At 53.4% G+C, this 26,184-nt stretch overlaps 1 protein-coding gene across 4 annotated transcripts in view; it reads right to left on the reverse strand.

The window, feature by feature from the left end:
* Positions 1-6,969: 6,969 nt before the first annotated feature.
* GRID2IP (Grid2 interacting protein) overlaps positions 6,970-26,184 on the reverse strand; it is a 61,864-nt gene continuing 42,649 nt past the window's right edge. For 2 of the 4 annotated variants that reach the window (XM_037995471.2, XM_037995472.2), the window contains 14 exons: positions 25,233-25,361; positions 24,912-25,009; positions 24,584-24,701; positions 22,903-23,258; positions 21,927-22,343; positions 19,754-19,841; positions 18,712-18,789; positions 17,416-17,612; positions 16,935-17,090; positions 16,714-16,800; positions 15,921-16,050; positions 15,716-15,834; positions 11,810-11,974; positions 6,970-11,567 (listed from right to left, as the gene is read on the reverse strand). In XM_037995471.2, the coding sequence (XP_037851399.1) occupies positions 11,496-11,567; positions 11,810-11,974; positions 15,716-15,834; positions 15,921-16,050; positions 16,714-16,800; positions 16,935-17,090; positions 17,416-17,612; positions 18,712-18,789; positions 19,754-19,841; positions 21,927-22,343; positions 22,903-23,258; positions 24,584-24,701; positions 24,912-25,009; positions 25,233-25,361 (2,210 nt within the window). In that variant the 3' untranslated portion in view covers positions 6,970-11,495. Of the gene's footprint in view, positions 11,568-11,809; positions 11,975-15,715; positions 15,835-15,920; positions 16,051-16,713; positions 16,801-16,934; positions 17,091-17,415; positions 17,613-18,711; positions 18,790-19,753; positions 19,842-21,926; positions 22,344-22,902; positions 23,259-24,583; positions 24,702-24,911; positions 25,010-25,232; positions 25,365-26,184 lie in introns of all 4 variants that reach the window. The other 2 variants (XM_008018745.3, XM_073012804.1) reach the window with 1 other exon arrangement.

A 26,184-nucleotide genomic window follows, 5' to 3' on the forward strand; every position in this document is an offset into this window, starting at 1 on the left:
CACGTCTCTACAAAAATGTTTTAAAAAATTAGCCGGGCCTGATGGTGCGTGCCTGTAGCACCAGCTATTTGAAAGGCTGAGGCAGGAGGATTGCTTGAGCCCAGGAGATCGAGGCTGCAGTGAACCATGATTGTACCACTGCAATTCAGCCTGGACAACAGAGTGCGACCCTGTTTCAAACAAAACAAAACAAAACAAAAGTACAAGAGGAAAAAAATTGATTTCTGATTGCCTCACTCAAGATAAGGTCAACATTGAAGGTGGAGGTGGAAGATGCAGTTTATGTAGGGGTCTGAAGATTTTACCATTCTGGGGACTGTCTTTAAGAAAGAGAAGGCCAAATCGGATAGAAAAGTGAACATTTGACCAGGCGTGGTGGCTCATCCCTGTAATCCCAACACTTTAGGAGGCCGAGGTGAGCGGATCACGAGGTCAAGAGATCGAGAGCATCCTCGCCAACATAAGGAAACTAAAAGTACAAAAATTAGGCCGGGCGCGATGGCTCACGCCTGTAATCCTAGCACTTTGGGAGGCCGAGGTGGGTGGATCACGAGGTCAGGAGATCGAGACCATCCTGGCTAACACGGTGAAACTCTGTCTCTACTAAAAATACAAAAAATTAGCCCAGCGTGGTGGCGGGCGCCTGTAGTCCCAGCTACTCGGGAGGCGGAGGCAGGAGAATGGTGTGAACCCGGGAGGCGAAGGTTGCAGTGACCTGGGACTGTGCCACTGCACTCCAGTCTGGGCGGACAGAGCCAGACTCCGTCTCAAAAAAAAAAAAAAATTAGCTGGGCATGGTGGCATGCGCCTGTAATCCCAGCTACTCAGGAGGCTGAGGCAGGGAGAATCTCTAGAACCCAGGTGGCGAAGGTTGCAGTAAGCCGAGATTATGCTGTTGCACTCCAGCCTGGCAACAGGGCAAGACTCCATCTCAAAAAAAAAAAAAAAAAAAAAAAAAAGAAAAGAAAAAAAAGTAAACATTTCTATGGGATGAGGACGTCACAAGAAATTGCAAACAAAACAAAGCCGACAAACAGGATCTGCTACATAATTTGTGGGACCGAGGGCAGAAGGAAAATGCACAGTTCCCGGTTCAAAAAGCAGGGCGGGGGCAAGGACCTGGTGCCGTGGCTCATTCCTGTAGTCCCAACACTTTGGGAGGCGGAGGAGGGAGGATCGCTTAAGCTCAGGAGTTCAAAACCAGGTTGGGCAATGTGGCAAGACCCTGTCTCTACTAAAAATACAACAACAACAAAACAGCCAGGCATGGTGGTGCGCACCTGTGGTCCCAGCTACTCAGGAGGCTGAGGTGGGAGGATCGCTTGAGCCCAGGGGCCAAAAGCTGCATTGAGCGGAGATTCCACCACTGCACTCCAGCCTAGGCAACAGAGTGAGACCCTGTCTCAATTAAAAAAAAAAAAAAAAAAAAAGGCAGGCCGGCCACCGTGGCTCAGGACTGTAATCCCAGCACTTTCACGAGGCCAAGGCCCTCGGATCATGAGGTTGAGAGATCCAGATCATCCTGGCCAACATGGTGAAGCCCCATCTCTACTAAAAATACAAAAATTAGCTGGGCATGGTGGCGCACGCCTATAATCCCAGCTACTCAGGAGACTGAGGCAGGAGAATTGCTTGAACCCGGAATCAGTGGTTGCAGTGAGCCAAGATCACGCCACTGCACTCCAACCGGGTGACAGAGCGATACTCGGTCTCAAAAAAATAAATAAGTAAATAAAAGCAATGCAGAAAACTGTTGTTAAAATTCTAAAAGATAAAGCTTTTTCCTTTTGCAGTCTCTTTTGCGACTTGCGCTGTTTCTTGTTTGCTGTTTAACATCATTCTATGTAAAGAAGAAATAGAAAAATTTAATAATGATCGTGAACTTTCCCATTTGTCTTTATTTTATTTAGAGATGGAGTCTTGCTGTGTTGCCCAGGCTGGAGTGCAGTGGCAAGATCATGGCTCACTGCAGCCCCGAACTTCTGGCCTCAAGTGATCCTCCTGCCTTGGGCTCCCAAAGTGCTGGGATTACAGGTGCACACCACTGTGCCTGGCTTTTTCTTACGTTTTTGTCACTGTACACTCCTTGATTACCTCTTCATATTTCCTATAGCAAGAATAGAAAAACTGTCTTTTCTCTAGCATGGTTGATTGAAAAAAATGTTTTTGATAGTGTGAAAACATTTCTTTTACCTTCTCTACTTGTTTTGGTTATACCCGGGAAATTTTTAGGGCCACTGTCACATTTGGGAAACTCTCACATTTCTTTCACAGAAGAGCTGCAAGATTTCAGGGTACTTGTAGTTTTCTTGTGCAGGGACTAATGTGTGATAATTTTTGGATTTGTAATACTAGTTAACTGGATTATTGGCACTCCTTATATGTAATAGTTCAGTGCTTTTGGATATGACACTTCAATTGAGAGGCAGCTGAATTCTCCTTCCCTTCAATATGGGATGGACTTAGTGACTCTTTTATTTTTTTGAGAGAGGGTCTTGGTCCATCACCCAGGCTAGAGTATAGTGGCTTCATTATAGCTCACTGCAGCCTCAGCCTCTTGGGCTCAAGTGATCCTCCCACTTCAGCCTCCTGAGAAGCCAGGACATCAGGCATGTGCTGTCCAGTTGGCCAACTACGCATGGCTGGTGACTCACTTCTTTTTTATTTCTTTATTTTTTTGAGATGGAGTCTCACTCTGTCACCCAGGCTGGAGTGCAGTGGCATAATCTCGGCTCACTGCAACTTCTGCCTCCCAGGTTCAAGTGATTCTCCTGCCTCAACCTCCCGAGTAGCTGGGATTACAGGCGTGCGCCACCACAGCCAATTTTTTTTTAATTTTTAGTAGAGATAGGGTTTCACCATGTTGGCCAGGCTGGTCTCGAACTCCTGGCCTTGTGATCTGCCCACCTCAGCCTCCCAAAGTGCTGGGATTACAGGCATAAGCCACTGCACCTGGTTGACTCACTTCTAATGAAAAGAATATGATAGAGATGCCAGCTTGTCACTTCTGAGATTAGGTCTAAAAGGTGTTGCAGCTTCCTCCCCTTTCTGTCAAACCACTCCCTCTGGGGGAAGCTAACTCTCTGGTCATGAGGACACCAAAGCAGCCATCTGGAAAAATCCACGTGGTAAGAAACAGTCTTCTTATTAACAGCCAGAAGGAGGCCTTCTGCCAATAGCCAAATGATTAAACCATCCTGGAAGAAGACTCCAGCCCCAGTCAAGCCTTCAGATGAATGCAACCTTGGCTGATGTCTTCACTGTAACTGTTGGGGAAAAATAATGAAAATAATATCTCCTGCTAACCCAGTAAAACTTCTGCTCCAAATGTAGAAAAGAATGAAATAGTTTTAGGGTCGGGCGCAGTGGCTCAAGCCTGTAATCCCAGCACTTTGAGAGGCCGAGACGGGTGGATCACAAGGTCAGGAGATCGAGACCATCCTGGCTAACTCGTTGAAACCCCGTCTCTACTAAAAAAAATACAAAAAATTAGCCAGGCAACGTGGCGGGCGCCTGTAGTCCCAGCTACTCGGGAGGCTGAGGCAGGAGAATGGCGTAAACCCGGGAGGCGGAGCTTGCAGTGAGCTGAGATCCGGCCACTGCACTCCAGCTGAGATCCGGCCACTGCACGACAGAGCCAGACTCCATCTCAAAAAAAAAAAAAAAAAAAGAATGAAATAGTTTTATTAATGAATCAGCATCAGACTACACTGTGATGAGCATCACAGGCAGTCCATCAAAGTGATTTCAAAGACAAAACACCAGGCCGGGCACGGTGGCTCATGCCTATAATCCCAGCACTTTGGGAGGCCGAGGTGGGTGGATCACTTGAGGTCAGGAGTTCAAGACCAGCCTTGCCAACGTGGTGAAACCTAAGTCTCCACTGAAAATACAAAAATTAACTGGGCATGGTGGCACACACCTATAATCCCAGCTACTCAGGAGACTGAGGCAGGAGAATCATTTGAACCCAGGAGGCAGAGGTTGCAGTAAGTCAGGATCACACCACTGCACTCCAGTCTGGGCAACAGAGTGAGACTGTCTAAAAAACAAAAAAATACAGAACACCCTTTTATATAGGAAGGTAGATACAGTCCATTACATACCAATTAATAGTCTTTACCCAAAAGAAAAAAGAAAACTTCTCATATATTTTTTTGTCTTGTTTTTATTTTTTATTTTATTTTCACTTTTGCTGGGATTACAGGTGCACACCACCACACCCAGCTAATTTGTGTGTGTGTGTGTGTGTGTGTGTTTTCAGTAGAGACAGGGTTTCACCATGTTGGTCAGGCTAGTCTTGAACGCCTGACCTCAAATGATCCGTCCATCTTGGCCTCCCAAAGTGCTGGGATTACAGGCGTGAGCCACCGCGCCCAGCCCAAATTTCTTTTTTAAAAATAATTTTACTTAATGTATTGAACCATCAGTGGTTAGTTCTCATCCACATTGCCTGTCTATAGATTTGTGAAAGTGGTAACAGGTACGTAGGTAACAAAAGCATAGAGCTTGTTTGGTGAATCTTCGTCCTTATTACGTTTTCTGGGCAACCTCACACAGATGTGGTGTGGGACATTCCTTATTCCTTTGGCCCAGAGAGCTTTGTTGAGCCTCACATCAATGTGCACCTTTGGAGTTCCCATCTCCTTCATGGCGAATTTCTGGATCTCTCTGTGTGCCCGAGGGGCACTTCTTGAAGCCCACTCCACCGATGCGCTGGTGTATTCTGGGGTCACCGCCTCACTAATGGCAGAATGACCCTTCTTCTCGCCACCCTTCTTTGCAGCAGCCATTCTGCCAAGCCCCAGTTGGAAAAAGTGGAATCAAACTTCAACATGAAGTTTGGAGGGTACAAACATCCAAACCATAGCACCCAGTAAAACTATCTCTTAAGAACCTGGGTAGGCCGGGTGCAGGGGCTCATACCTGTAATCCCAGCACTTCGGGAGGCCGAGGCCGTGAGCCGAGATCACACCACTGCACTCCAGTCTGGGCGACAGAGTGAGACTCCGTCTCAATTTAAAAAAAAAAAAGAAAAGAAAAGAAAAGGGGAAGGAGAGGGCAGCAGCTGCCGAGGTCTAGAACTGTCCAGCATGCTGCGTGGACAGCAGTGGGAACGGGATATTTACAAGTGAAGGGGAAAGAGCTAGTTGAGAGTGATTTGTGGTCACTGATGGACTGAGAGCTTGGGAAGGCAGGTGCCCAGCACAGACAGGAAATTCACTCTGAATTCGAGGAGTGGGGAGGGAGGCCTGGATGCCCTGTGATGAGGACGGAAGCAGATGCATACAAGTTTGTAGAAGAGGCATGGGGTGGGAGAATCCTGTCTGATAGAATCTTTTTTTTCTTTTGCTCTTTTTTTTCCTTTTTTGAGATGGAATCTTGCTCTGTCGCCCAGGCTGGAATGCAGCACCGCGATCTCAGCTCACTGCAACCTCTGCCTCTGGGTTCAAGCAATTCTCCTGCCTCAGCCTTCTGAGTAGCTGGGATTTACAGTCCCCCGCCACTACGCCTGGCTAATTTTTTGTATTTTTAGTAGAGACGGGATTTCTTTGTGTTGGCCAGGCTGGTCTCAAACTCCTGACCTCAAGAGATCCACTCGCCTTGGCTTCCCAAAGTGCTGGGATTACAGGCATGAGCCACGGTGCAGCCTGTGCCTGATAGAATATCTTCCCTGTGAAGCATTGTCAACTCATACAGAAATCTTTTGAGGCCTCCTTGAGACTGGGACTATTATATCTCTGGCACCTGCAAAGACGGTGTTATGGCCTGAATTATACCACTCTCCCCCCACCACCAAATTCATATGTGGAAGTCCTAACGCACAGTATCTCAGAATGTGAGTGTATTTGGAGAAAGGTAATTAAGGGTAAATGAGGCCACAGGGGAGGAGGCTTAATCCAATAGGACTGGCTTCCTTAATCGAAGAGGCAGAAGCCTGGACAATATAGCAAGACCCCATATCTACAAAATAAAAAAAAAAAAATTAGTCGAGCATGGTGTTACATGCCTGTGGTTCCAGCTACTCGAGAGGCTGAGGCAAGAGAATTGCTTGAATCCACAAGCAATCCTCCATATGTCTGCATTACTTAGTGTTTACTGCAATTATGCAGTGAGCCATGATTGTACCACTGCACTCCAGCCTGAGTGATAGAGCAAGATCCTGTCTTCATGAAACAAACAAACAAAAAAAGAGCCAGGGTGCGGTGGCTCACGCCTATAATCTCAGCACTTTGGGAGGCTGAGGCAGGCGGATCACCTGAGGTCAGGAGTTTGAGACCAGCCTGGCCAACATAGTGAAACCCCATCTCTACTGAAAATACAAAAATTAGCCAGGCGTGGCAGCACTCACCTGTAATCTCAGTTATTCCGGAGGCTGAGGCAGGAGAATCGCTTGAACCTGGGAGGGGGAGGTTGCAGTGAGCCGAGATCGTGACACTGCACTCCAGCCTGGGCGACAGAGCGAGACTCCATCTCAAAAAAAAAAAAAAAGAAGAAGAAGAAGAAAGAAGGAAGGAGGAGGATGGAGGAGGAGGGAGGGTGGCAGGGAGGAGAAGGAGGAGAGGGAGGAGGAGGAGAAGGAGGAGAAGGAGAAGAAAAAGGAGAAGGAGACGGAGACGGAGAAGGAGAAAGAAATGCCAGGGAGTGCTGGGGAGAAAAGACCAAGGGAAGAGACAGGGAGAAAGCCTGTCTGCAAGCCAAGAACAGCCTTGGGGGAGACCCAACCTGCTGACACTTTGATCTTGGACTTCCAGCCCCCAAAACTGTGGGAAAACACATTTTGTTTTCCGTTTAAGCTGCCCAGTCTATGGTATTTTATCATAGCAGCCCTAGCAAACGAATAGAGGGAACAGGAAGAGAGAAAAGAAGTAAGGGCTTTATGTTGAAACCCCCAGCATCTGTGGCTCTTAGAGTGCATATATATATATATATATGTATATATATATATATATATATATATCAGCTATTTTCACTCAGAGGATGGGGCTTTTGGATTTAGACAGAATTCGGTTTTAGATCCAGCAAGTCACATAACCTTCCTAAGTTTCAGAGTTTTACCTGCAAAAAGGAGATAATGAAATCTACCTTGGAGGGTTTTTTGGGAAAGTAAAATGAAATCCGTAAAAACACTGAGCACACTAACTAACAAACATTAACGGATATTACTCTCTGGAAAGGTGGTGTATCATTAGGCTACGTTATTTTGTTAGTATTATTGGAGATAAATGCATTCCTGAGGCATAAGTGCCTGCATTCACACTGTGTCACCTGGTGAGGAACTAGGGGGTCCGGGTGGATGCGGTACAGATATCGAGTCGCATACAGGGCTTTGCACGGACTCCGGGGTAGAACCACCATAAAACGTAACCCCAGGTAACCAAACTCAGAGAGGCTGCCTTCTAAGATGTTCGTACCCAGCAATACACCTGGTACATAGTAGGCAATTAAAAAGCATTGGCCGGGCTGGGCGTGGTGGCTCACGCCTGTAATCCCAGCACTTTGGGAGGCTGAGGCGGGCGGATCATGAGGTCAGGAGTTTGAGACCATCCTGGCTAACACAGTGAAACCCCGTCTCTACTAAAAAGTACAAAAAATTAGCCGGGCGCGCTGGTGGGCGCCTGTAGTCCCAGCTACTCGGGAGGCTGAGGCAGGAGAATGGCATGAACCCGGGAGGCGGAACTTGAAGCAAGCTGAGATGGCGCCACTGCACTCCAGCCTGGGCGACAGAGCAAGACTCCGTCTCACGAGGTCAGCAGTTTGAGACCAGCCTGACCAACATGTTGAAACTCCAGCTCTACTAAAAATACAAAAATTAGCCAGGCGTGGCGGCATGTGCCTGTAATCCCAGCTACTCCAGAGGCTGAGGCAGGAGAATCACTTGAACCTGAGGCAGAGGTTGCGGTAAGCCAAGATCGTGCCATTGTACTCCAGCCTGGGCAACAGAACAAGACCCTGTCTCAAAATAATAATACTAAATATATAAAATATAAAAAGCATTGGCCAATGCGTGTATGGAGGAAGAGCTCTCACTGAGTACTGAACATCCATCAGCATCTGTTAATGGGTCTGTTAGTTAACCCTTTCAGGGTTGTAATAGCAACCATTCAAACCAGCCTAAGCCAGGGAATTTAAATACATTTAAAATTTAAACGGAGGAAGAATCTGTTGGCTTGAAGACCGACATGTCCAGTGTGTGCTTCAGGTATGGCTAGATCCAGGGACAGTGGGATGTATATGGTGATCTTCTCCCCTCTTTTTCTCTTCTGTACTAGCTTTATATCCAGGCGGGTGACCTTCATGTGGTGGTCTTGGAAGCCCCTCCTGACTCCTACCTTCTATACACCCAGAAATTCCAGAGCAAAGGGAATCTCTTTTTCAAACAGTGCCAGCTGGAGGCCTGGACTGACTCTGAGCCACACAGCCAGAGTCAAAGGATCATCCTTATCCAGTCACCCCAGCTCCAGGCCCTGGGAATAGGGGAGAGAGAATTTTTGAAAGGAGAAACAAGAAGCTTTTCCCAGCAGAAGGGTGAGACTGGTTGCCAGGCAGGCACAGACCACACTGCCTACTGGACTAAGTATCTATTTCATTTATTTATGTATTACTATTATTACTATTATTTTTGAGACGGAGTCTCGCTTTGTCGCCCAGGCTGGAGTGCAGTGGCACACTTACTATTATTATTTTTTGAGACAGAGTCTCCCTCTGTCAACAGAGCTGGAGTTCAGTGGCACAATCTTGGCACACTGCAACCTCTGCCTCCCAGGTTCAAGTGATTCTTGTGCCTCAGCCTCCTGAGTAGCTGGGATTACAGGCGCCTGCCACCACACTTGGCTAATTTTTGTATTTTCAGTAGAGACGGGGTTTCACCACGTTGGCCAGGCTGGTCTCAAACTCCTGACCTCAAGTGATCCACCTACCTCGGCCTCCCAAAGTGCTGGTATTACAGGCATGAGCCACTGCGCCCGGCCTGGACTGTGTCTGGAGAGAAGTCAGGTAATTCATGGATGACCAGGTAAGACAGACAGAAGCATGCCACCTGGTGAGTACACGGGGATGGGGAACGAGATCTGTGCTGGGTCCAGGCAGCACCAAGGCCATCGAGAATTTTAAGGAGGCTGGGATCTGCACCCCTGGCCAAGAGGGTATGTAGTAGATTAATTGCAAAAATAGTCCTGATCCTCCGTCTATCCCTGAATCCACACCCTGTGTAGTGGCTTTGCGACATCTCTCAGCAGAGCCTGTTTCCCTTCCCCTAGAATCGGCTGGCCTTGTCATCTGGATGGACAGCAGATTGTGGCAGAAGGCACAGTGTACCAGCTCTGAGCCTCAGCCTCAAGCCATCTTCTGTGCCTTTGCTTGTTCACCCTCTTTGACCCTCAGTTCCCTCATAAAAAGAATCCTGGCTATTTGGGTGCAGAATGAGAGACCCCACAGGGCTCTACCAGCTTTTCCAGTCAAAGGCCCCAGACATGAGATTGCCTGGCCTGATTCCCAAAGCTGCTTCACTGACTCATAGCTGACTGAGGATGCAGAGCCTAGCTCAGATCAGAACTGGGACCCACAGACTTCTGAGTAGGAAGTGATTGCTGTTTGAAGCCAATGAGTTTTGGGACAGTTTGTTATGCACTATTGTTGTAGCAAACAGAAAACCAATACAAGGCATGTTAGGGAGGAAGCCCAGCTGGTGCTTGGCCTGCCACACTGTGCAACCAAGAGGTTAGGACTCCTGGAAGGGGCACGTGTTTCTAACTTGTAGGAAAATGCCATGTGGGCTAACCAGGCCTGGAGATCACGCCTGTTGCAGTCTACAATTTCTACAGATCTCATGTAGGGTGTTTTGTTTTGTTTTGTTTTTTTCAGATGGAGTCTCACTCTGTCGCTCAGGCTGGAGTGCAGTGGTGGGATCTTGGCTCACTGCAACCTCTGCCCCCTGGGTTCAAGCGATTCTTCTGCCTCAGCCTCCCAAGTAACTGGGAATACAGGCATGTGCCGCCACGCCTGGCTAATTTTTGGTATTTTTAGCAGAGATGGGGCTTCACTATGTCGGCCAGGCTGGTCTTGAACTCCTGACCTCAGGTGATTCGCCTGTCTCGGCCTCCCAAAGTGGTGGAATTACAGGCATGAGCCACCGCGCCCAGCCTGCAGAGGTTTTAGCTGACCTCCTGACATGTTTCCCAGAGACACAGGCACTGGGAACTTGCGGAAACGATTCCGCTTGAGCTGCTAGGGAGAAATGTACCCCACTAGCCACATCCCCCTTGCAGTATAAATTTTGGTTTTGATGTTTTTGTATGGTAGTTGTGTGCAAGGAACAAAAAAGCAAAGATGGCTTCCAAGAGGGGCCTAGGGGAGACTGGGAAGAATGGAACAGGTCGCCAGTACTGCCCAGGTGCAATGCAAGCCATTTGATTGCAGTGGGAGAAAAAGAATTGAAGAGACAGGATTAAAGCCCATTTCAGACTTCCAAAAAAAAAAAGAAAGGTGCAATGAGGGAAGCTGTCTGATGCAAGGATCTGCCCAATCGGATAATTTAAAAAAAGGTGAAACAGTTCACACATCCTCCCTCCCTGCCCACCACGCCACCTGCACCTGCTCCTCGTATCCAGATAACTCCTGCTATATGCCTAGGCACATGGAAAATGACCATTTGGGTCCCAAACACATCCCAGATTGTGTCATCTGCCCCCAAACCTGCCCTGGTCTGGTGACTTGCTCCAGGGAACATCACCATCCATCCAGGTGAGAAGCCTGGCAGTCGGCCACCAGATCCTGCTCCCCTCCTGCCTCAACACCTCCCCATTCTGTATGCTCTACCTTGACTATGCCTATTCCACTCCCAGGCTCCCCACTTCCAACTGGGCCACTTCTACACAGGTTTGGGTTTGTCTACTGCATGAAACCTCAATTCTGCAGCCTGACATAGGAGGTCTTCCTCCTACAGTCCTTCCTTCCCTGCATCTCTCCCAGGCTTCTCTCTCCTGTGTCCCTGAAGCCAGCTTCCAAGGCCCAGGCTGGGCGTGCACATCCCCAGGGCCCCTGTATGTTGCTTTCCGCCCTCTCCCATCTCGCGCCCACCTGCAGGGTCATGCTCAAGGGTGTCGGCCTCCTCGTAGGGACCCGCCAGGAGCAGGATCAGAAAAAAGGTCCACATGTCCCAGGAATGTGGCCACTTTGTAATCCACCCTCCGGGTGTCCCTGACAGCCCAGGAGCGAGGTGGGAAGTGGGCCCAGGAAGCCGACGGAGCATGGTCCTCCAGGCGCAGGTACACTCAGCACCCGCTCCTAGGGCATCTGGCTCCAGGGCTGGGGGTAGGAACAAGGGTTGGCAGAAGAGGGCCCGGCCACAGCTCGGCGGCTGAGGTAGCTGCAGGAGAGGCTGGCGGTGTGCTCGGAGCCTAGGGCGTAGTGGCCCTGGACCTCAGCAGTGTCTGGGCTGCCCTCTCGGCCTCCATCTCCCTGCTCAGGCCGCAGAGGACGCGGTGTGGCCACTGTCACCAGGCCAGGGGTGAAACCATCCCGGAGCTGCGCGGGCCCTCCCCGGCCTGCAGGTCACTCAGCGCTCGCTGGGGAGGGGGAACACAGAGGTAGGGGTGGTCAGTGGTCCCAGGAACCTGTGACGCCTTCCCTATCTCTTCCCACACTAGATAGCCAGCACTCAGGCTGCAACCCACCCCATCAGGGGATTAGGGGGATGTGTCCCTCACGGGGGCCCCTTTCCCAGCCCTGGCTTCATGGAGGATCCCTTCATTTGGCCTCTGGTCCCCACCTCTCCAAAAGGGCCCCTCAGGTCTCCACCGGGGCTCACCTCGAATTTGCTCATGAACTCTGCAAAGATGCCGAAGAAAGCCTCAGAGGTGGTGGCCTTGGAATCCTCCCCGAAGAAGGCCAGCGCCTTGCCCAGCTCCTCCATGGCCTCGCGCTGCAGCCCGTCCAGCGCCCGAAGCGCCGGCTGGGCCGTCTCCAGGAAGGACTGACAGGCCTCAGTTAAGGAAACAGCCAGTCCGCTGATGCCCCCAGGATCTCGAGTGGTGGCCCCAGACAGACAGGTCCCCTAGCAGCCCTATTCCCAGTTGGCCTGAGTCCTTCCAAGGGCCAGGTCCTGTGTCCAACAGGGAACCGGGTTCTGTTAAGGGACTCCAGTCTCACTGGCCACTAAGCTCATCCGGGAACTGGTCACAGCCAGTGCGGCCTCAGACCATTCACCCCTGTTCTCTCTGCAGGGCCAGGCCCTGGGTCTCTGATCAGAGGCTTCCACTGCCACCTTCTTCCCCAACCAGCCATTTACAGTAGGCCCCTCTGTCACTCTCTAGGCCTTACCTTTTTTTTTTTTTGAGACAGGGTCTTATTCTGTTGCTCAGGCTGGAGTGCAGTGGTGTGATCACAGCTCACAGGTCATTCCAGCCTCTACCTCCCAGACTCAAGTGATCCTCCCACCTTGGCCTCCCAAAGTGCTGGGATTACAGGTGTGCGCCGCTGCGCCAGACCTTAGGCCTTACTCTGTTTTCTAGAGCATTGTCACGATCTGAAACTGTTCATAAGTTCATTTCCTACCGCCTAAGTGAAAGCTCGCTCCCTCCTTGCACCTCCAGGGCTTAGAATAGCATCTGATACATGCAAAAAGATTCGGTGGTTGAATTGCTATCATTTTTTCAGCACTTAAAACAGTGCCAAGCTTTGTTCCAAGCTTGTTGAATCATCGTTTAACACCTCTATGAGGTAGATAATCTCTATTTCACATGCGAACAAATTAAAGCACAGAAGACTTTAGCAACTAGTCCAAGATCACACAGCAAGCACTGTGGTACCTGAGCCACGGCTGAACCCACCAGGGTCATATCAATTAATGACCACTGTGGTGGCAGTTCTCATGACCCCTCTTTTTCCTGATGAGAAAACGGCTCAGAGACGGTAAGTGACTTGCCCATAGTCCCACAGCAGGTAAGCAAATGAGTCAGGATTTGGGCCTATGCCTGTTTGATATGCCAGGTCAATTTCCTTTGCAGAGGCTGCCTTTAATTAATTAATTAATTTTGAGACAGAGTCTTGCTCTGTTGCCCAGACTGGAGTGCAATGGCACGATCTTGGCTTTCTGCTACCTCCGCCTCCTGGGTCCAAGTGATTCTCCTGCCTCAGCCTTCTAAGTAGCTGGGATTACAGGCATATGGCACCACACCTGGCTAATTTTTGTATTTTTAGTAGAGACAGGGTTTCACCATGTTGGCCAGGCTGGTCTCGAACTCCTGACCTCAGGTGAACTGCCCTCCTTGGCCTCCCAAAGTGTTCGGATTACACACATGAGCCACCGTGCCTGGACTGCCTTCATTTTATTTTTGAGACAGGGTCTCACTCTGTCACCCGGCTAGAGTGCAGTGGTGTGATCGTACCTCACTGCAACCTTGAACTCCTGGGCTCAAGCGATCCTCTAGCCTCAGCCTCCTGAGTAGCTGGGACTACAGGCATGCACCACCATGCCAGGCTCATTTTCCTTTTTTTTTTTTTTTTTTTTTTGAGACGGAGTCTTGCTCTGTCACCCAGTCTGGAGTGCAGTGGCACGATCTCGGCTCACTGCAAGCTCCGCCTCCTGGGTTTACGCCATTCTCCTGCCTCAGCCTCCTGAGTAGCTGGGACTACAGGCGCCCGCCACCTCGCCCGGCTAGTTTTTTGTATTTTTAGTAGAGACGGGGTTTCACCATGTTAGCCAGGATGGTCTCGATCTCCTGACCTTGTGATCCGCCCGCCTCGGCCTCCCAAAGTGCTGGGATTACAGGCTTGAGCCACCGCGCCTGGCTCCAGGCTCATTTTCAAATTCTTTTGTAGAGATGGGGTCCCGCTATGTTGCCCAGGCTGTTCTCAAACTCCTGGCCTCAAGCGATCTCTCAGCTTTGACCTCCCAAAGTGCTGGGATTACAGGCATGAGCCACTGTACCTGGCCCAGAGGCTACCCTTGAATGTGACCAGCTGTCTTATCTCTGGGGACCTCCAAGCCCAAGGAAGCAGGCCAATACCCCTAGACTGAGGGATGCTAGAGTGGACTAACCCTCACCTAAACAGCCTCAGTTTTCACATCTGCAAAACATCTGGGTGGGCTGGGCACGGTGGCTCACAGCTGTAATCCCAGCACTTTGGGAGGCCAAGGTGGGCAGATCACGAGGTCAGGAGTTTGAGACCAGCCTGATCAACATAGTGAAACCCCGTATCTACTGAAAAATACAAAAAATTAGCCGGGTGTGGTGGTGGGCACCTGTAATCCCAGCTACTTGGGAGGCTGAGGCAGAGGAAGTGCTTTAACTTGGGAGGTGGAGGTTGCAGTGAGCCGAGATCGCGCCATTGCACTCCAGCCTGGGCGACAGTGCGAGACTCCGTCTCAAAACGAAACAAAAATCTGGGTGTGAAGTGGGTGAAAGGAGATGGTGAAAAGCACCTTGCCCAAGCTGTAGAGTTTGCTTAATGATTCTCTGCAGATCTTCTGCCTGAGAGGAAGGGGCAGGGGTGGATCTGACATCAAATTCCTACTCAGACACTCACCTGCACCAGGCCCCATGTGCTGCAGTCAGAGATATGTGACATGGGCTTTCATCACCTACTGCCCTGGCCACAGGCACAGCCTCCAGACCTCTCCTCCTTACCTAGCTTCAGCCTTAGGGAAAACTCTGTTTTCCCTGCCAAGGGGTGTTGGAGCCAGAGATGGGGAGCAGGGAGAAGTACCACATGCCCTTCTTGCCTGTCTTCCTATCTGGGCCTCTGTCACCCACTGGCCAGGCCCTGCTGGGGGGCTCAGTGGAAATGTCCCACCCTCCTGACTGCCTTTGGCTGGCAGGGCCTGACAGGCTGCTCCTTGTAATTTTGAGACTTAGCTCTGGGCTGCAGTGCCCCAGAGGACAGATGGGACAGTGGCTTTGGGGCACTCAAAAGAGCCCTGGCTTCAGTTACGCACAGACTTGGCATTATAAATGCCTTGGGATTGTAAATGACCCAGGGCTAAGCGCAGTGGCTCAGGCCTGTCATCCCAGCACTCTGAGAGGCTGAGGCAGGTGGATCACCTGAGGTCAGGAGTTCAAGACCAACCTGGAAAACACAGTGAACCCATGTCTCTACCAAAAATACAAAAATAAGTCGGATGTGGTGGTGGGTGCCTGTAATCCCAGCTACTTGGGAGGCTGAGGCAAGAGAATAGCTTGAACCTGGGAGGTGGAGGCTGCAGTGAGCCAAGATCGCCCAACTGCACTCTAGCCTGGGCAACAGAGCAAGGCTCTGTCTCAAAAAATAAATAAAATAAAATAAATAAATAAATACATACGTAAATACATAAAATAAAATAAAATAAATTTGTAATCCAGGATGGGACACGGTGTTATGGCTCACGCCTGTAATCCCAGCACTCTGGGAGGTTGAGGCAGGCAGATCACTTGACCCCAAGAGTTTGAGATCAGCCCGGGCAACATGGCAAAACCCTGTCTCTACTAAAAATACAAAAATTAGCCAGGCATAGCCTGGGTGACAGAGTGAGGCCCTGTCCCAATCAAGCAATCAATCAATCAATCAATAAACAACCCAGCATGGCGCCTCTTCCAGGAACCCTGGGTGCACAGCAGCCTGTGCCCAGAATCTCTGCAGGAAGTCGAGGTCTCCAGTGGCCACTGGAGCCATAGCCAGCTCCACCCAACCATCCCACGATCCAGCCTGGTGCAGGAACAGGCTGCTCAGAGGATGCCGACATGACCACTGCAAACTTGTCCTCGCTGGAGGGGGAAATGCTCTCGCAGGCATCCTGTATCTCGCTGATAGTGCCATGGAGGTCGGCTAGGTCACTGGTCAGGGCCCGTTGGTTCACTGTAGGGAAGAGGACAGAGGCCACATGGGGCCACTCTCCCAGCCCAGGACACCATGCCTCTGCCCCATCCACCCACCCAGCATACCTTTGGCAGCCAGGGGCACGGTGGGAAGGTCCTGAGCAAAGCCCAGGAGTTCAGGAAAGTGCTGGCTCAGCGATTTGGCAAGGATGTGCAGGAAAGTGGACTTCCCATCTACTGTCTTGGTGGAGTTCAGCTGCAAGTGACCCCCAACATACATTCCCATCAAGGACCCCATCAGATGGGGTCACATGGGCCCAGCTTCTCCTGGACTACTGTGGCATCAGTGATCAATTCTTGCCCCTCCCCCTTTTTTTAAAATAGTAGGGTCTTGCTCTATTGCCCAGACCAGAGTGCAGTGGCTCCATCATCGCTCACTACTGCCTCAAACCCCTAGGCTCAGGCGATCCTTCCACCTCAGTCTCCCAAGCAGCTTGGACTACAGGTATGTGTCATGCCTGGCTAATTATTTTTGTAGAACTGGGGTCTTGCTATGTTGTCCAGGCTAGTCTCCAACTCCTGGCCTCAAGTGATCCTCCCACCTTGGCCTCCAAAAGTGCTGGGATTACAGGCATGAGCCACCACACCCAGCTCAATCCCCAGCCTTTGACACTCTCTTTCCAACTCTTTTCCCTCACTCCATTTTTCCAAATCCTGGGAGTGTGTTCCCGCACCCCACTACACCCCACCCTTTGCTGCAGTCACATCCTGGCTTCAATGTAGCCCTTTTCCTGCTAGGAGAAGAGCCCTCCTTGGTCACAATGTCCTCTCCTGCCCTCTGCCACAACTGAGCTAGGCTCGGCGTCAGCGCCTTGCTGCTAGAGCAAACCAGTTAGTTGCTGCCAGCAGGCCCCCTCACCTCTGTCAGAAAGTTGATCTTGAAGCCGGTGGTCTTGTTGGTTTTGGGCTGTCCATCGTTGAGATAGTTGCCCATGGCCAACACAAACTGTGGACGAGAAGGTGGGCAGGTCCTGTCCTCCACCACCACCCACCCACCCTGCTCTCTGGATGGGCCTCCATGCTGGAAGCCCCAGGAGGCAGAGAAGCAGATAGGGTGCCAGGGAGGGTATGCCCCCTGACCTCCAGGATCTTGGCGAGCTTCCGACTGTTTTTGAGCTCCAGGGAGGCCTGGCGCAAGCATTCAAGGCTGCCACGGATCTCCTCTGTCTTCTCCTGAAGCGTGGCCTGGAAGTGGAGGCTGCGCAGGCGCGTCTTGTATTCGGGAACTGACAGCATCTGCCTCGAAGGCAGAGCCAGGATTCACCCATCCCCTTCCTGGGACCCTCTGCCCCACCGCAGGCTTTGGGGTGGGGGGTCTGCTAAATGCTTGGGCCCGATATTCCGGTAGGAAGAATAAGCACGACCCCTGGGGAAGCCCACCTCCCATGTACCTTGGACCCCTGATGGGACCTGGCCATTAAAGGTTAATGTTAAACTGGGACACAGAGGCCTGGGCGCAATGGCGGCCCTCGAAGGGGCGCGGGACTCCAGCAGCACTGGCCACAGCGACAGCCCCTACGGAGCCGGCCGAGGCCTCGGGGCGGGATTGTGGTCGCGGCACCTGCAGGACGAACTGGTCCGGCTCGCTGAGGCGGCCGGGCGCCTCGCGGAAGGCCTGGTAGCGCTGCTCCTCGTCGGCGTCAGGCGCGAAGAGCAGCAGCTGTGCCAGATGCGCGGGCTCCAGGCGCCGGGGCTCCATGCTCATCAGCACCTGGCGCAGCTCCGCGGGGCTCAGCTTCAGGTGCGCCAGGAGGATGGCTGCGGGCGGGGCGGCGCGGTGAGTGGGCGGGGAGGGGGCGGGGCCGGATGGGATCCAAGACGGAGAGGGACGGGCAGAGGCGGAGAGAAGCGGGGACGGGGCGGGGCCTACAGGAGAGGGCGGGGCCTTGAGGCTACAGGGACCAGAGGATGCGCTGAGGCGGGTACCGGGTGGGGAGAGGACGGCGCTTCAGGATTGGCCTGGGCTAAGGGGAGGAGCCTGGGAGGGGAAGAAAACAGGAAAAGGGGCGGGGCCGCTCGGTGAGCCGGGGCAAGGAGAGGTTGGGGCCCGGCAGGAAGAGGGCGGGGCTTCCAGGTTGGCCCAGGCTACAGGGGGGAATCTGAAGGGGCAGAGGACAAGGAAAGCGGGTAGACCTGCGAGGGAGAGCTGGGGCGGGGCCTGGGCTACTGGAGGAACTCCAGAGGGGTGGGGGAGAGTGAACAGGGAGGGGTCTACGAGGATAAACTGGGGCGGGACTCAGGTGGAAAGAGGGTGGGGCTTTGGGATTGGCCTGGGCTACTGTGAGGAGCCTGGGGGGCAGGAGCAAGGAAAAGGAGCCGGGCTGCTGGTTGAGATCGAGCTGGGGTAGAGGGCGGGGCCCAGCAGGGAGAGGGCGGAGCTTCCAGATGGGCTTCGGTTATAGGGAGGAGACTGAATGGAGGAGACACGGAACAGGGGCGGGGTCTGCGAGGGGTGCCGTAGGGGCGGGGCAGGGGCGGGCCCTGAAATAGAGACGGTCTTTCAGCGACCGATTTAAGGGTGAGGACGGGGTTCTCGAGGCGCTAGATTAAAAAGCTGGGTGGAGCCTATGGGGGGTCGGGCCAGGGACAAGGGCGGGGCCTGCGAAGGAGAGAGGGAATGAGGCTGGAGGCGGGGCCAGAGCCGGGGAGTTGATTACACAGTGAGGGCGGGGCCGGCACCTGCGCCCAGGTGGGATCTGGCTGGCTATGGGGCCTGGGAGGGGGCCTTCACCGCGCTGAGCGACAGGAGTCCGGGTCCCCACCGCCTAATCTCTGTCATCCACCTGGGCAGGTCTGAGGCCCAGAGAAAGGGCCGCCACCTGCCCCCTACACCCCCTGGGGTTCCCCGGACCCTCACAGGTGTTGTAGGCCTTCTTATGGGACAGGATCTCCACCACCTCCTTCTTCCGGAAGGGCTCCGGCCCCGGCACCGGTTCTGGAAAAGAAACTGACAGTTTACGAAGGGGGCTAGGCTGAGGCTGCAGTGGGAAGGCCCAGGAGTGGTGTGGCCACAGCCAACAGCCACGATTCCCCCTAAGGACGACCTCGACTTAATCAGCTACGCATGTCCATAGTCCCCTCATTCCTCAGGTCGGGGACCCTCAGGCCTCAGGTCCTGTGTGTAACCTCCCCCACCCCGTGCCCTGTGCATCCTCCATGCTGTAGGAGGCCAGGTCTTTCTGTTCCACCCTGGGACCGCCTGTTCCACCCAGCAATGACAGGGAGATACCCAGGAAAGGGTGAGGGCAAGGGAGACTGGAAGATATATTTGTGGATGCCCCCTGTCTACGGTGTGACTGTGAACAAATTACCTCACCTCTCTGTGCTTCCTCATGAGGAAGTGAGTGGTGATCACAGTATGTACATCGTAGAGTTGCCATGGGATTTAGAAATTAGAGTCCCTGGTATTTGATCACTGCACAATAAATGCCAACCTTTTTTTTTTTTTTTTTTTTGAGACAGGGTCTCACTGGGTCACCCAGGTTACCAGGTCGGAGTGCAGTGGTGTGATCATGGCTCACTGCAACCTCCACCTCGCAGGCTCAATTGATCCTCCCAGCTCAGCCTCCCAAGTAGCTGGGAACCACAGGCATCCTCCACCATGCCTGGCTAATTTTTTGTATTTTTGGTAGAGACAGGGGTTTTCCCACATTGCCCAGGCTGGTCTCGAACTCCTGAGCTCAGGCGATCCACCCATCTCAGCCTCCCAAAGTGCTGGGATGACAGGCGTGAGCCACTGTGCCCGGCCTAAATGCCAGCTATTAAATAACTCAGGGATGGAAGGCTTGAGGACACATCAGGTTAAATAGCAGTCAGTGCAGCCCTGGGAGATGCTAAGCCTGGGGCTGTCACAGACGGTGTGGTATCTGGGGTTCCCCTAAGGCCATCAGGCCACTCACTAGCAGGTTTCTGGGTGCCGAAGTGGAGCTCCAGGTCAAGGTATTTCACCATGTCACTCAGCTTGTCGTAGTCAGAGTCTTCCCCGAGCTGCCAGGGAAGATGGGAAGTTCAAAGGAGGAGCAGCAGCAGCAGCTGGACAGGCCTCCCACTTCCCACCCTCTGAGGGCCGCCCTGGGGGCTTCCCGAGCAAAAGCACCCATCAGGCGCTGGGATCAAGCCCAGAGCCGGAGGAGACTGCAAGAAAAGCAAGATTATCCGAGTCACTGGGTGCTGAGCCAGCGCCTCTTGGGGTCAATCGAGACTCAAGACTTGGAACTCTACTCGTGCAGAAGCCAGCAAGGTGGGACTGAAGCGGGGGCATGAAGGAGCTGTGAAGAGGCTAGAGCCAAGTAAGGGGCTACCAGAGGTGGCTCAGCGGTCTGGCTCTGTCATCAGGTCTCCTTGGAGGGCAGTGAGTTCACCAGGGCTGCCCTGGGCAGAGTGAGCTGGTGCAGGGAGAACTGCAGCTGTGACAGCCTAGGGGCCAGATGCTGGACACGTGGCTGTGATGAATGGCGTAGATGAGAGGTGACAGCTTGGGGCTGGGACAGGGAGTGAGGATGGGGTGCCTGCCAAAGGGAGACGACCCAAAGGGAGGGCAGGCAGGGGAATGAAGTCTTAGAACACAGCTGCAGGGCAGGGACACTGAGGATGGATTTGGGCTTGGCCAGATGTGTGACCTGTGTCCGTCTCCGCCTTTGGTAACCAAAGGAAGAACCGTGCTGTGGAGCAAGACTTGGAGATTGGTTTAAGGTTGGCAGGAGTGAGGTCTCCAGGGGACTCAGGAGGTCCCTATTTGTGCCCTTGTCTGAGGTTTTTTTGTTGTTGTTGTTGTTTTGAGATAGGGTCTCACTCTGTCCCCTAGGCTGAACTGCAGTGGTGCCATCTTGGCTTACTGCAACCTCCACCTCTGGGAATCAAGTGATCCTCCCTCTTCAGCCTCCCGAGTAGCTGGGACCACAGGCATGCACCACCATGTCCGGCTAATTTTTTGAATTCTTTGTAGAGATGAGATCTCACTATGTTGCCCAGGCTTGCCTTGAACTCCTGGGCTCAAGCAGTCCTCCCACCTCAGCCTCCCAAAGTGCTGGGATTACAGGCATGAACCACCAAGACTGGCCTCACTGGGCATCTTTATTAGCAACTTGGAAAGGGTCCCTAGAGATGTAGGCTGATGATATCTTGGCTGAGAAGGCAGGAGACAGAATTGGGACCCAGGAGATGGCAGTGGGGAAAAAATCACAAGCATGCTTCTGCCCAGTGTGACTACACGTGAGAGCGTGTTATTGATCCCAAGAAGATGCGGTTGAGGATGATGGTGAGCATGAGCACTGGGTTGGGGCAGCCCCAGGAGCTGGAAGGAGTCCCTGCCATATTAAAAGGAGTATGATGTCTGGGTCAAAGGAAGTGAGAACCCTGTTCTCTCCTCTGAGCTGGAACCCCCATTGGGGGTTCCATCTGGGAATGTCTCTTTGACAGGGACATGGACACTGGAGTGGGGGCTGGAAACCATGTTCTAAGAGAATGACCTGAAAAAAAAAGAGGTGGGGTGAACCTTGTTCATCTTGCAGATTGTTTGGTCTGTGGATAAGATTGCTCTGCCTGATTTCGAGGGCCAGAAAGAAAACAGGGCATGGGAATCCTGGGGAGAAAAGATTTCAGAGCAAGACAAAGGATGGTTAAAATCGTCCAGTGAGGAAAGGAAGACCTTGACAGGTAGTGAGTTCCCCATCATTGAAGGTGTTCAAGCATACCCTGGCAGTGTTGTGCGGGAGGAAATTCAAGCATCAAAGTGAAAGGGTGAAGGCTGGTGTGCAGGAGTTTGAACCAGCTGCTCTTTTAAGGGTTTAAGAGAACTCGTCTGGCCTCAAGAGCGATAGGTTTCAAGGATGGGTACGGTGGCATTTCCAGGTGTCCCCAGTGTGTATCTTTGGCTTAGGGACATAGATTGGCTTCAATGCCTGCAATGGCCCCCAAGCATGGGGATGTCCTTGGGCTGGGCATCTACTCATCCTCTGCTTGGGGTAGGGAGGATGATGTTGGAAGATGCCTGGTAGATGGGTTTTCCTTCAGTGATGCTGCCCAAGCCATCCTCCCCCAGTACAGAGCACTGGTGGGTCCCAGGTCACCCACCTGACCCCAGATGGTGCCTTCTGAGTTCTCCACCTGTTCCCACCGCAAGCGCTTGACACTCATGTGGCTGGTCTCACTGCGCCGGTGGCCCAGGCCCCGGGACAGCATGGGGGGTGCACAGGGCACGGGTGGGGGCAGGGGTGGTGGGGGTGGTGGAGGGACTGGGTGGCTGAGTTGGGTGAGGGGCTTGGTCAGCGCCTGAGCAGGGCCCCGGGAACCATCAGAGCCGCGGGAGCTGGGCTTGGGGTCATGGAAAGGCAGGGGTGGTGGTGGAGGGGGGCTGAGTGGGGGTGGGGGGATGTGGTCAGAGATGGAGGAGTAGGTCAGGGAGCTGCCTTCTTCACTGCTGCTGACGCAGTCGCTGGCGCTGCTCCGCTCATTGGTTACGAAGCTGCCCTGGTCATCATGGAAGCTCATCTGGTGGTGGGGAGAGAGGCAAGGGGAGGGTGAGGCTGGGCCCAGAGAGACTAGAGCAGGTGCAAAGTGAAGGATCATGGGATAGCCTGGGACAAGGATAGGGCCATCTCATGGGTTAGCCTCAGCCTGTGAGGGGGACAGCCTGGGATAAGGACAGGACTGTCTCAAGGGTTAGCCTCAGGCTGTGAGGGGCATAGCCTGGGCTAAGGATAGGACCCTCTCATGGGTTAGCCTCAGGCTGTGAGGGGGATAGCCTAGAATAAGGATAGGACCCTCTCACGGGTTAGCCTCAGGCTGTGGGTGGGATAGCCTGAGCTAAGGAATGGGCTAACCTGGGACAGCGAATACGGGCTAACCTCAGACAAGGAGCATGATAACCTCAAACAGGAGATAGGGTAACCTGGGGCAAGGAGTGGGATAGCTTGAGCCAGGGAGTGGGATAGCCCGGGGAAGATCTCAAGGGCAGCAGGCCCCTTGCAGGAGCCCAGGAACACTATTGCTTTGTGGACCGCCACACCTTGCCTCACCCGCCTCCCTCCACACCTGCTTGCGTGCCCACCTCCTCGTAGTCGTTCTCGGGGGTCAGGAAATCATCCACGATGGTGACCCGGGGGCCCAGCTGCTCGCTCAGCACATCCAGGAAGCGGTCAGTATCGCGGCTTCGCACAGGGTGGGAGAAGGTGAAGAGCTTCCTGCGGCTGGGTGGGCGGGCGGGGTCCGGGCTTGGGGGGCTGTCAGGGCAGATGGGCCCGGGGCCTGGCTGTGGGGAGGGCGCCCTGCTGCTGTCCAGGCTGGCGTAGGGGTGGGACTCAGAGCTGCTGGGGGAGGCCAGGCCCCCTGAACACAGCGGGTGGTAGCAGGGGGAGGGCAAGAGTCGCTCGCTGGGCCACGAGACGCTGGACAGGGTCCTGGGCCCTGGAGGGGGAATGGAGTATGAGGATTCCTCTTCAGCCAGCACTGGGGTTCCAGGTGCAAGCTGGAGAGAGGGCCCTAGGGCAGACTGGCTCTGTGTCCCGGGCCACTCCCCTTTCCCTCTCTGGGCACAGTGCAGGAAGACCCTGGGTGGCCCTGCCTTCCAAGCATGACCAAAGGCCAGACCCAGTGAGCCGGACATTGTTCAGCCTCAGGACAGGCTGGATGCCAGCTCACCTTGGAATGGTCACCAGGGGTCCCAGCTGGGAGCCACTGAACACCACTAACTCAAAGGGTGGAGGGGCTTCTCTAGGGCCCAGACCCAGAGTCACGGGGCATCTCGCAGGGGTCCTGCCTTCTGAGCTGCAGAGCAACTGTCTTCCCAGCTGTGCCATTCACAGGACAACACGTGCACTCGATAGTTTATCCAATAACCCCTTGCTAACTCGGGGACTTCTTCAGAAACAGTCATCTGCCAACATCTGCCTTATTTCTCTCTCTCTCTCTCTCTCTCTTTCTTTCTCTCTCTCTCTCTCTCTCTCTCTCTCTCTCTCTCTCTCTCTCTCTTTCTTTCTTTCTTTCTTTCTTTTTGAGACAGATTCTCGCTGTTGCCCAGGCTGGAGTGCAGTGGTGCAATCTCAGCTCACTGCAGCCTCCGCCTCTTGGGTTCAAGCGATTCTCCTGCCTCAGCCTCCTGAGTAGCTGGTACTATAGGCACGTGCCACCACGCCCGGCTAATTTTTTTGTATTTTTTGTACAGACAGGGTTTCACCGTGTTAGCCAGGATGGTCTCAATCTCCTGACCTCGTGATCCACCCGCCTCAGCCTCCCAAAGTGTTGGGATTACAGGCGTGAGCCACCGCGTCCGGCCTCTTTTTCTTTTTTAAGATAGGGTCTTGCTCTGTTGCTTACAGGCTAGAGTGCAGTGGCTCGATCACAGCTCACTGCAGCCTTGAACTCCTGGGCTCAAGTGATCCTCCCAGCTCAGTCTCTTGAGGAGTTAGGACTACAGGCATACGCAACCATGCCCAGCTAATTTTTTTTTTTTTTTTTTGGTAGAGACGGGGTCTCACTATGTTGCCAGGGTGGTCTCAAACTCCTGGGCTCAATCGATCCTCCTGCCTTGGCCTCCCAAAGTGCTGGGATTACAGGCACAACCCACGGTATCCAGGCTACTGTCTTGATCCACAGCTGAGGTGAGGGTCACAGGGACATGGGAGGGACTGGGACAACCCTGACCCTGATGGAGCAGAGAAGCAGCTCCAGGGCTGAGCCTGGGGTGGAGGGAAATACCCGGACAGTCAAGAGGACAGAGGCTGGAGCCCTACCTGCGGTGACTGCCGGGCTGGGGCCCGGAGGGGAAGCCCGGGATTTGGACACGGTCCCCATCTTCCCTTTGAAGCTGCTGTTCAGTCGAGACTCGAGCTCTGCATAGACGGCTGACATCTGGAGGGAGGCGGGGGTGAGTCCAGCCCACCCTGCTTCTCCTCATGGCCCTAATGTGGCCTCAGAGGCCAGGCCTGGGTGGGCCAGGAGGCAGGGATCTGCCCCAGCCTGAAGCAGCCCCTTGGCCTGGGTCTCCTGGGCCCAGTCCTACGGACCGTCCATTCCCCGCCCCCTATTGACCCCACCTGGAGGGCAGTGAGAAGGTCTCACCATCTTGGGGTTGGGGGTCTCAGGGAGGGAAGTGCCATCGCCCGCTTGGCGCTCGCCTGGGATCAGGGGAAGAGGCATCTCAGGGCACTCGCCAGGACCTACCGAGGAACAATGTCATTACGGTAACGATGTCTGTACGGTAATGTATCGGAGCTCTAAGGCTCAGGCCCCGGCCCAGAACCAACAGGCCCCACAGACCCAGGAGGGCCAATCCTGAGCCCTGCTTAGCCCCATTCCCTGGGATGCCCCACCTCACCAAGCCCATTTTGCAGGTGGAAAAACTGAGCTCCTTTCATACCCTCCCCCCAACACCGGCCTTACCGCAGCTGAGGCCAGCCTCCAGACCCTGGGACCGGAGGCTGCGGCGGCACATGGAGGAAGCCCGCATGGAGCTCCGCGGCTGGGGCTCGGGTGTGGGCTCCGGCTCCAGGTCCAGCTCAGGCTCCGGCTCTGCTGTGGGACATGCAGGGAATATGGGGCCCTCTTGTCCTCTCAGCCAGACAAGGGACCTCCAAAACAGAGAGGGGAGGGCAGATGTCATCTGCACCAATATGCGGACCCCAGGCTACGGGGTCTGCCCTGCTTGCCTCCAGAACAGCTCTTGAGGGGAAGCCCCGGGGCAAGAAACCAGGTGCCAGGAGTGGCACCAAAATGCAGCGAGCCTGAGCTCGGGGGCCTAGCAGAGATCTCGTGACAACAGCTTCCAGAGTCTCAACTCTCTGTGCTTGCCCCAGGCCAAGTCACTGCTGCCCAGAGAGGATTATGGGCAAAATAGGTCTTTTTTTTTTTGCTTTTTTTTTTTTTTAGACCTAGTTTTGCTCTTATTGCCCAGGCTGGAGTGCAGTGGCGCAATCTCAGCTCTCTGCAACCCCCACCTCCCAGGTTCAAATGATTCCCGAGCCTCAGCCTCCCAAGTAGCCGAGACTACAGGCATGCACCACCACACCTGGCTAATATTTTGTATTTTTTTTTCAGTAGAGATGGTGTTTCACCATGTTGGCCAGGCTGGTCTTGAACTCCTGATCTCAGGTGATCCACCCGCCTCAGCCTCCCAAAGTGCTGGGGGATTACAGATGTGAGCCACCACGCCTGCCTTTTTTTTTTTTTTTAGACAGGTCTCACTCTGTCCCCCAGGTTGGAGTGCGATCAAGGCTAAGTGCAGCCTTGAATTCCAGGCTCAAGAGACCCTCCTGCCTCCCCAGTAGCTGGGATTACAGGTGCATGCCACTATACCCAGCTAATTAAAAAAATTTTTTTTGTAGAGAAGGGATCT

The sequence above is a fragment of the Chlorocebus sabaeus genome, chromosome 28 (assembly GCF_047675955.1).
Source record: "Chlorocebus sabaeus isolate Y175 chromosome 28, mChlSab1.0.hap1, whole genome shotgun sequence".
NCBI lineage: Eukaryota > Metazoa > Chordata > Mammalia > Primates > Cercopithecidae > Chlorocebus > Chlorocebus sabaeus.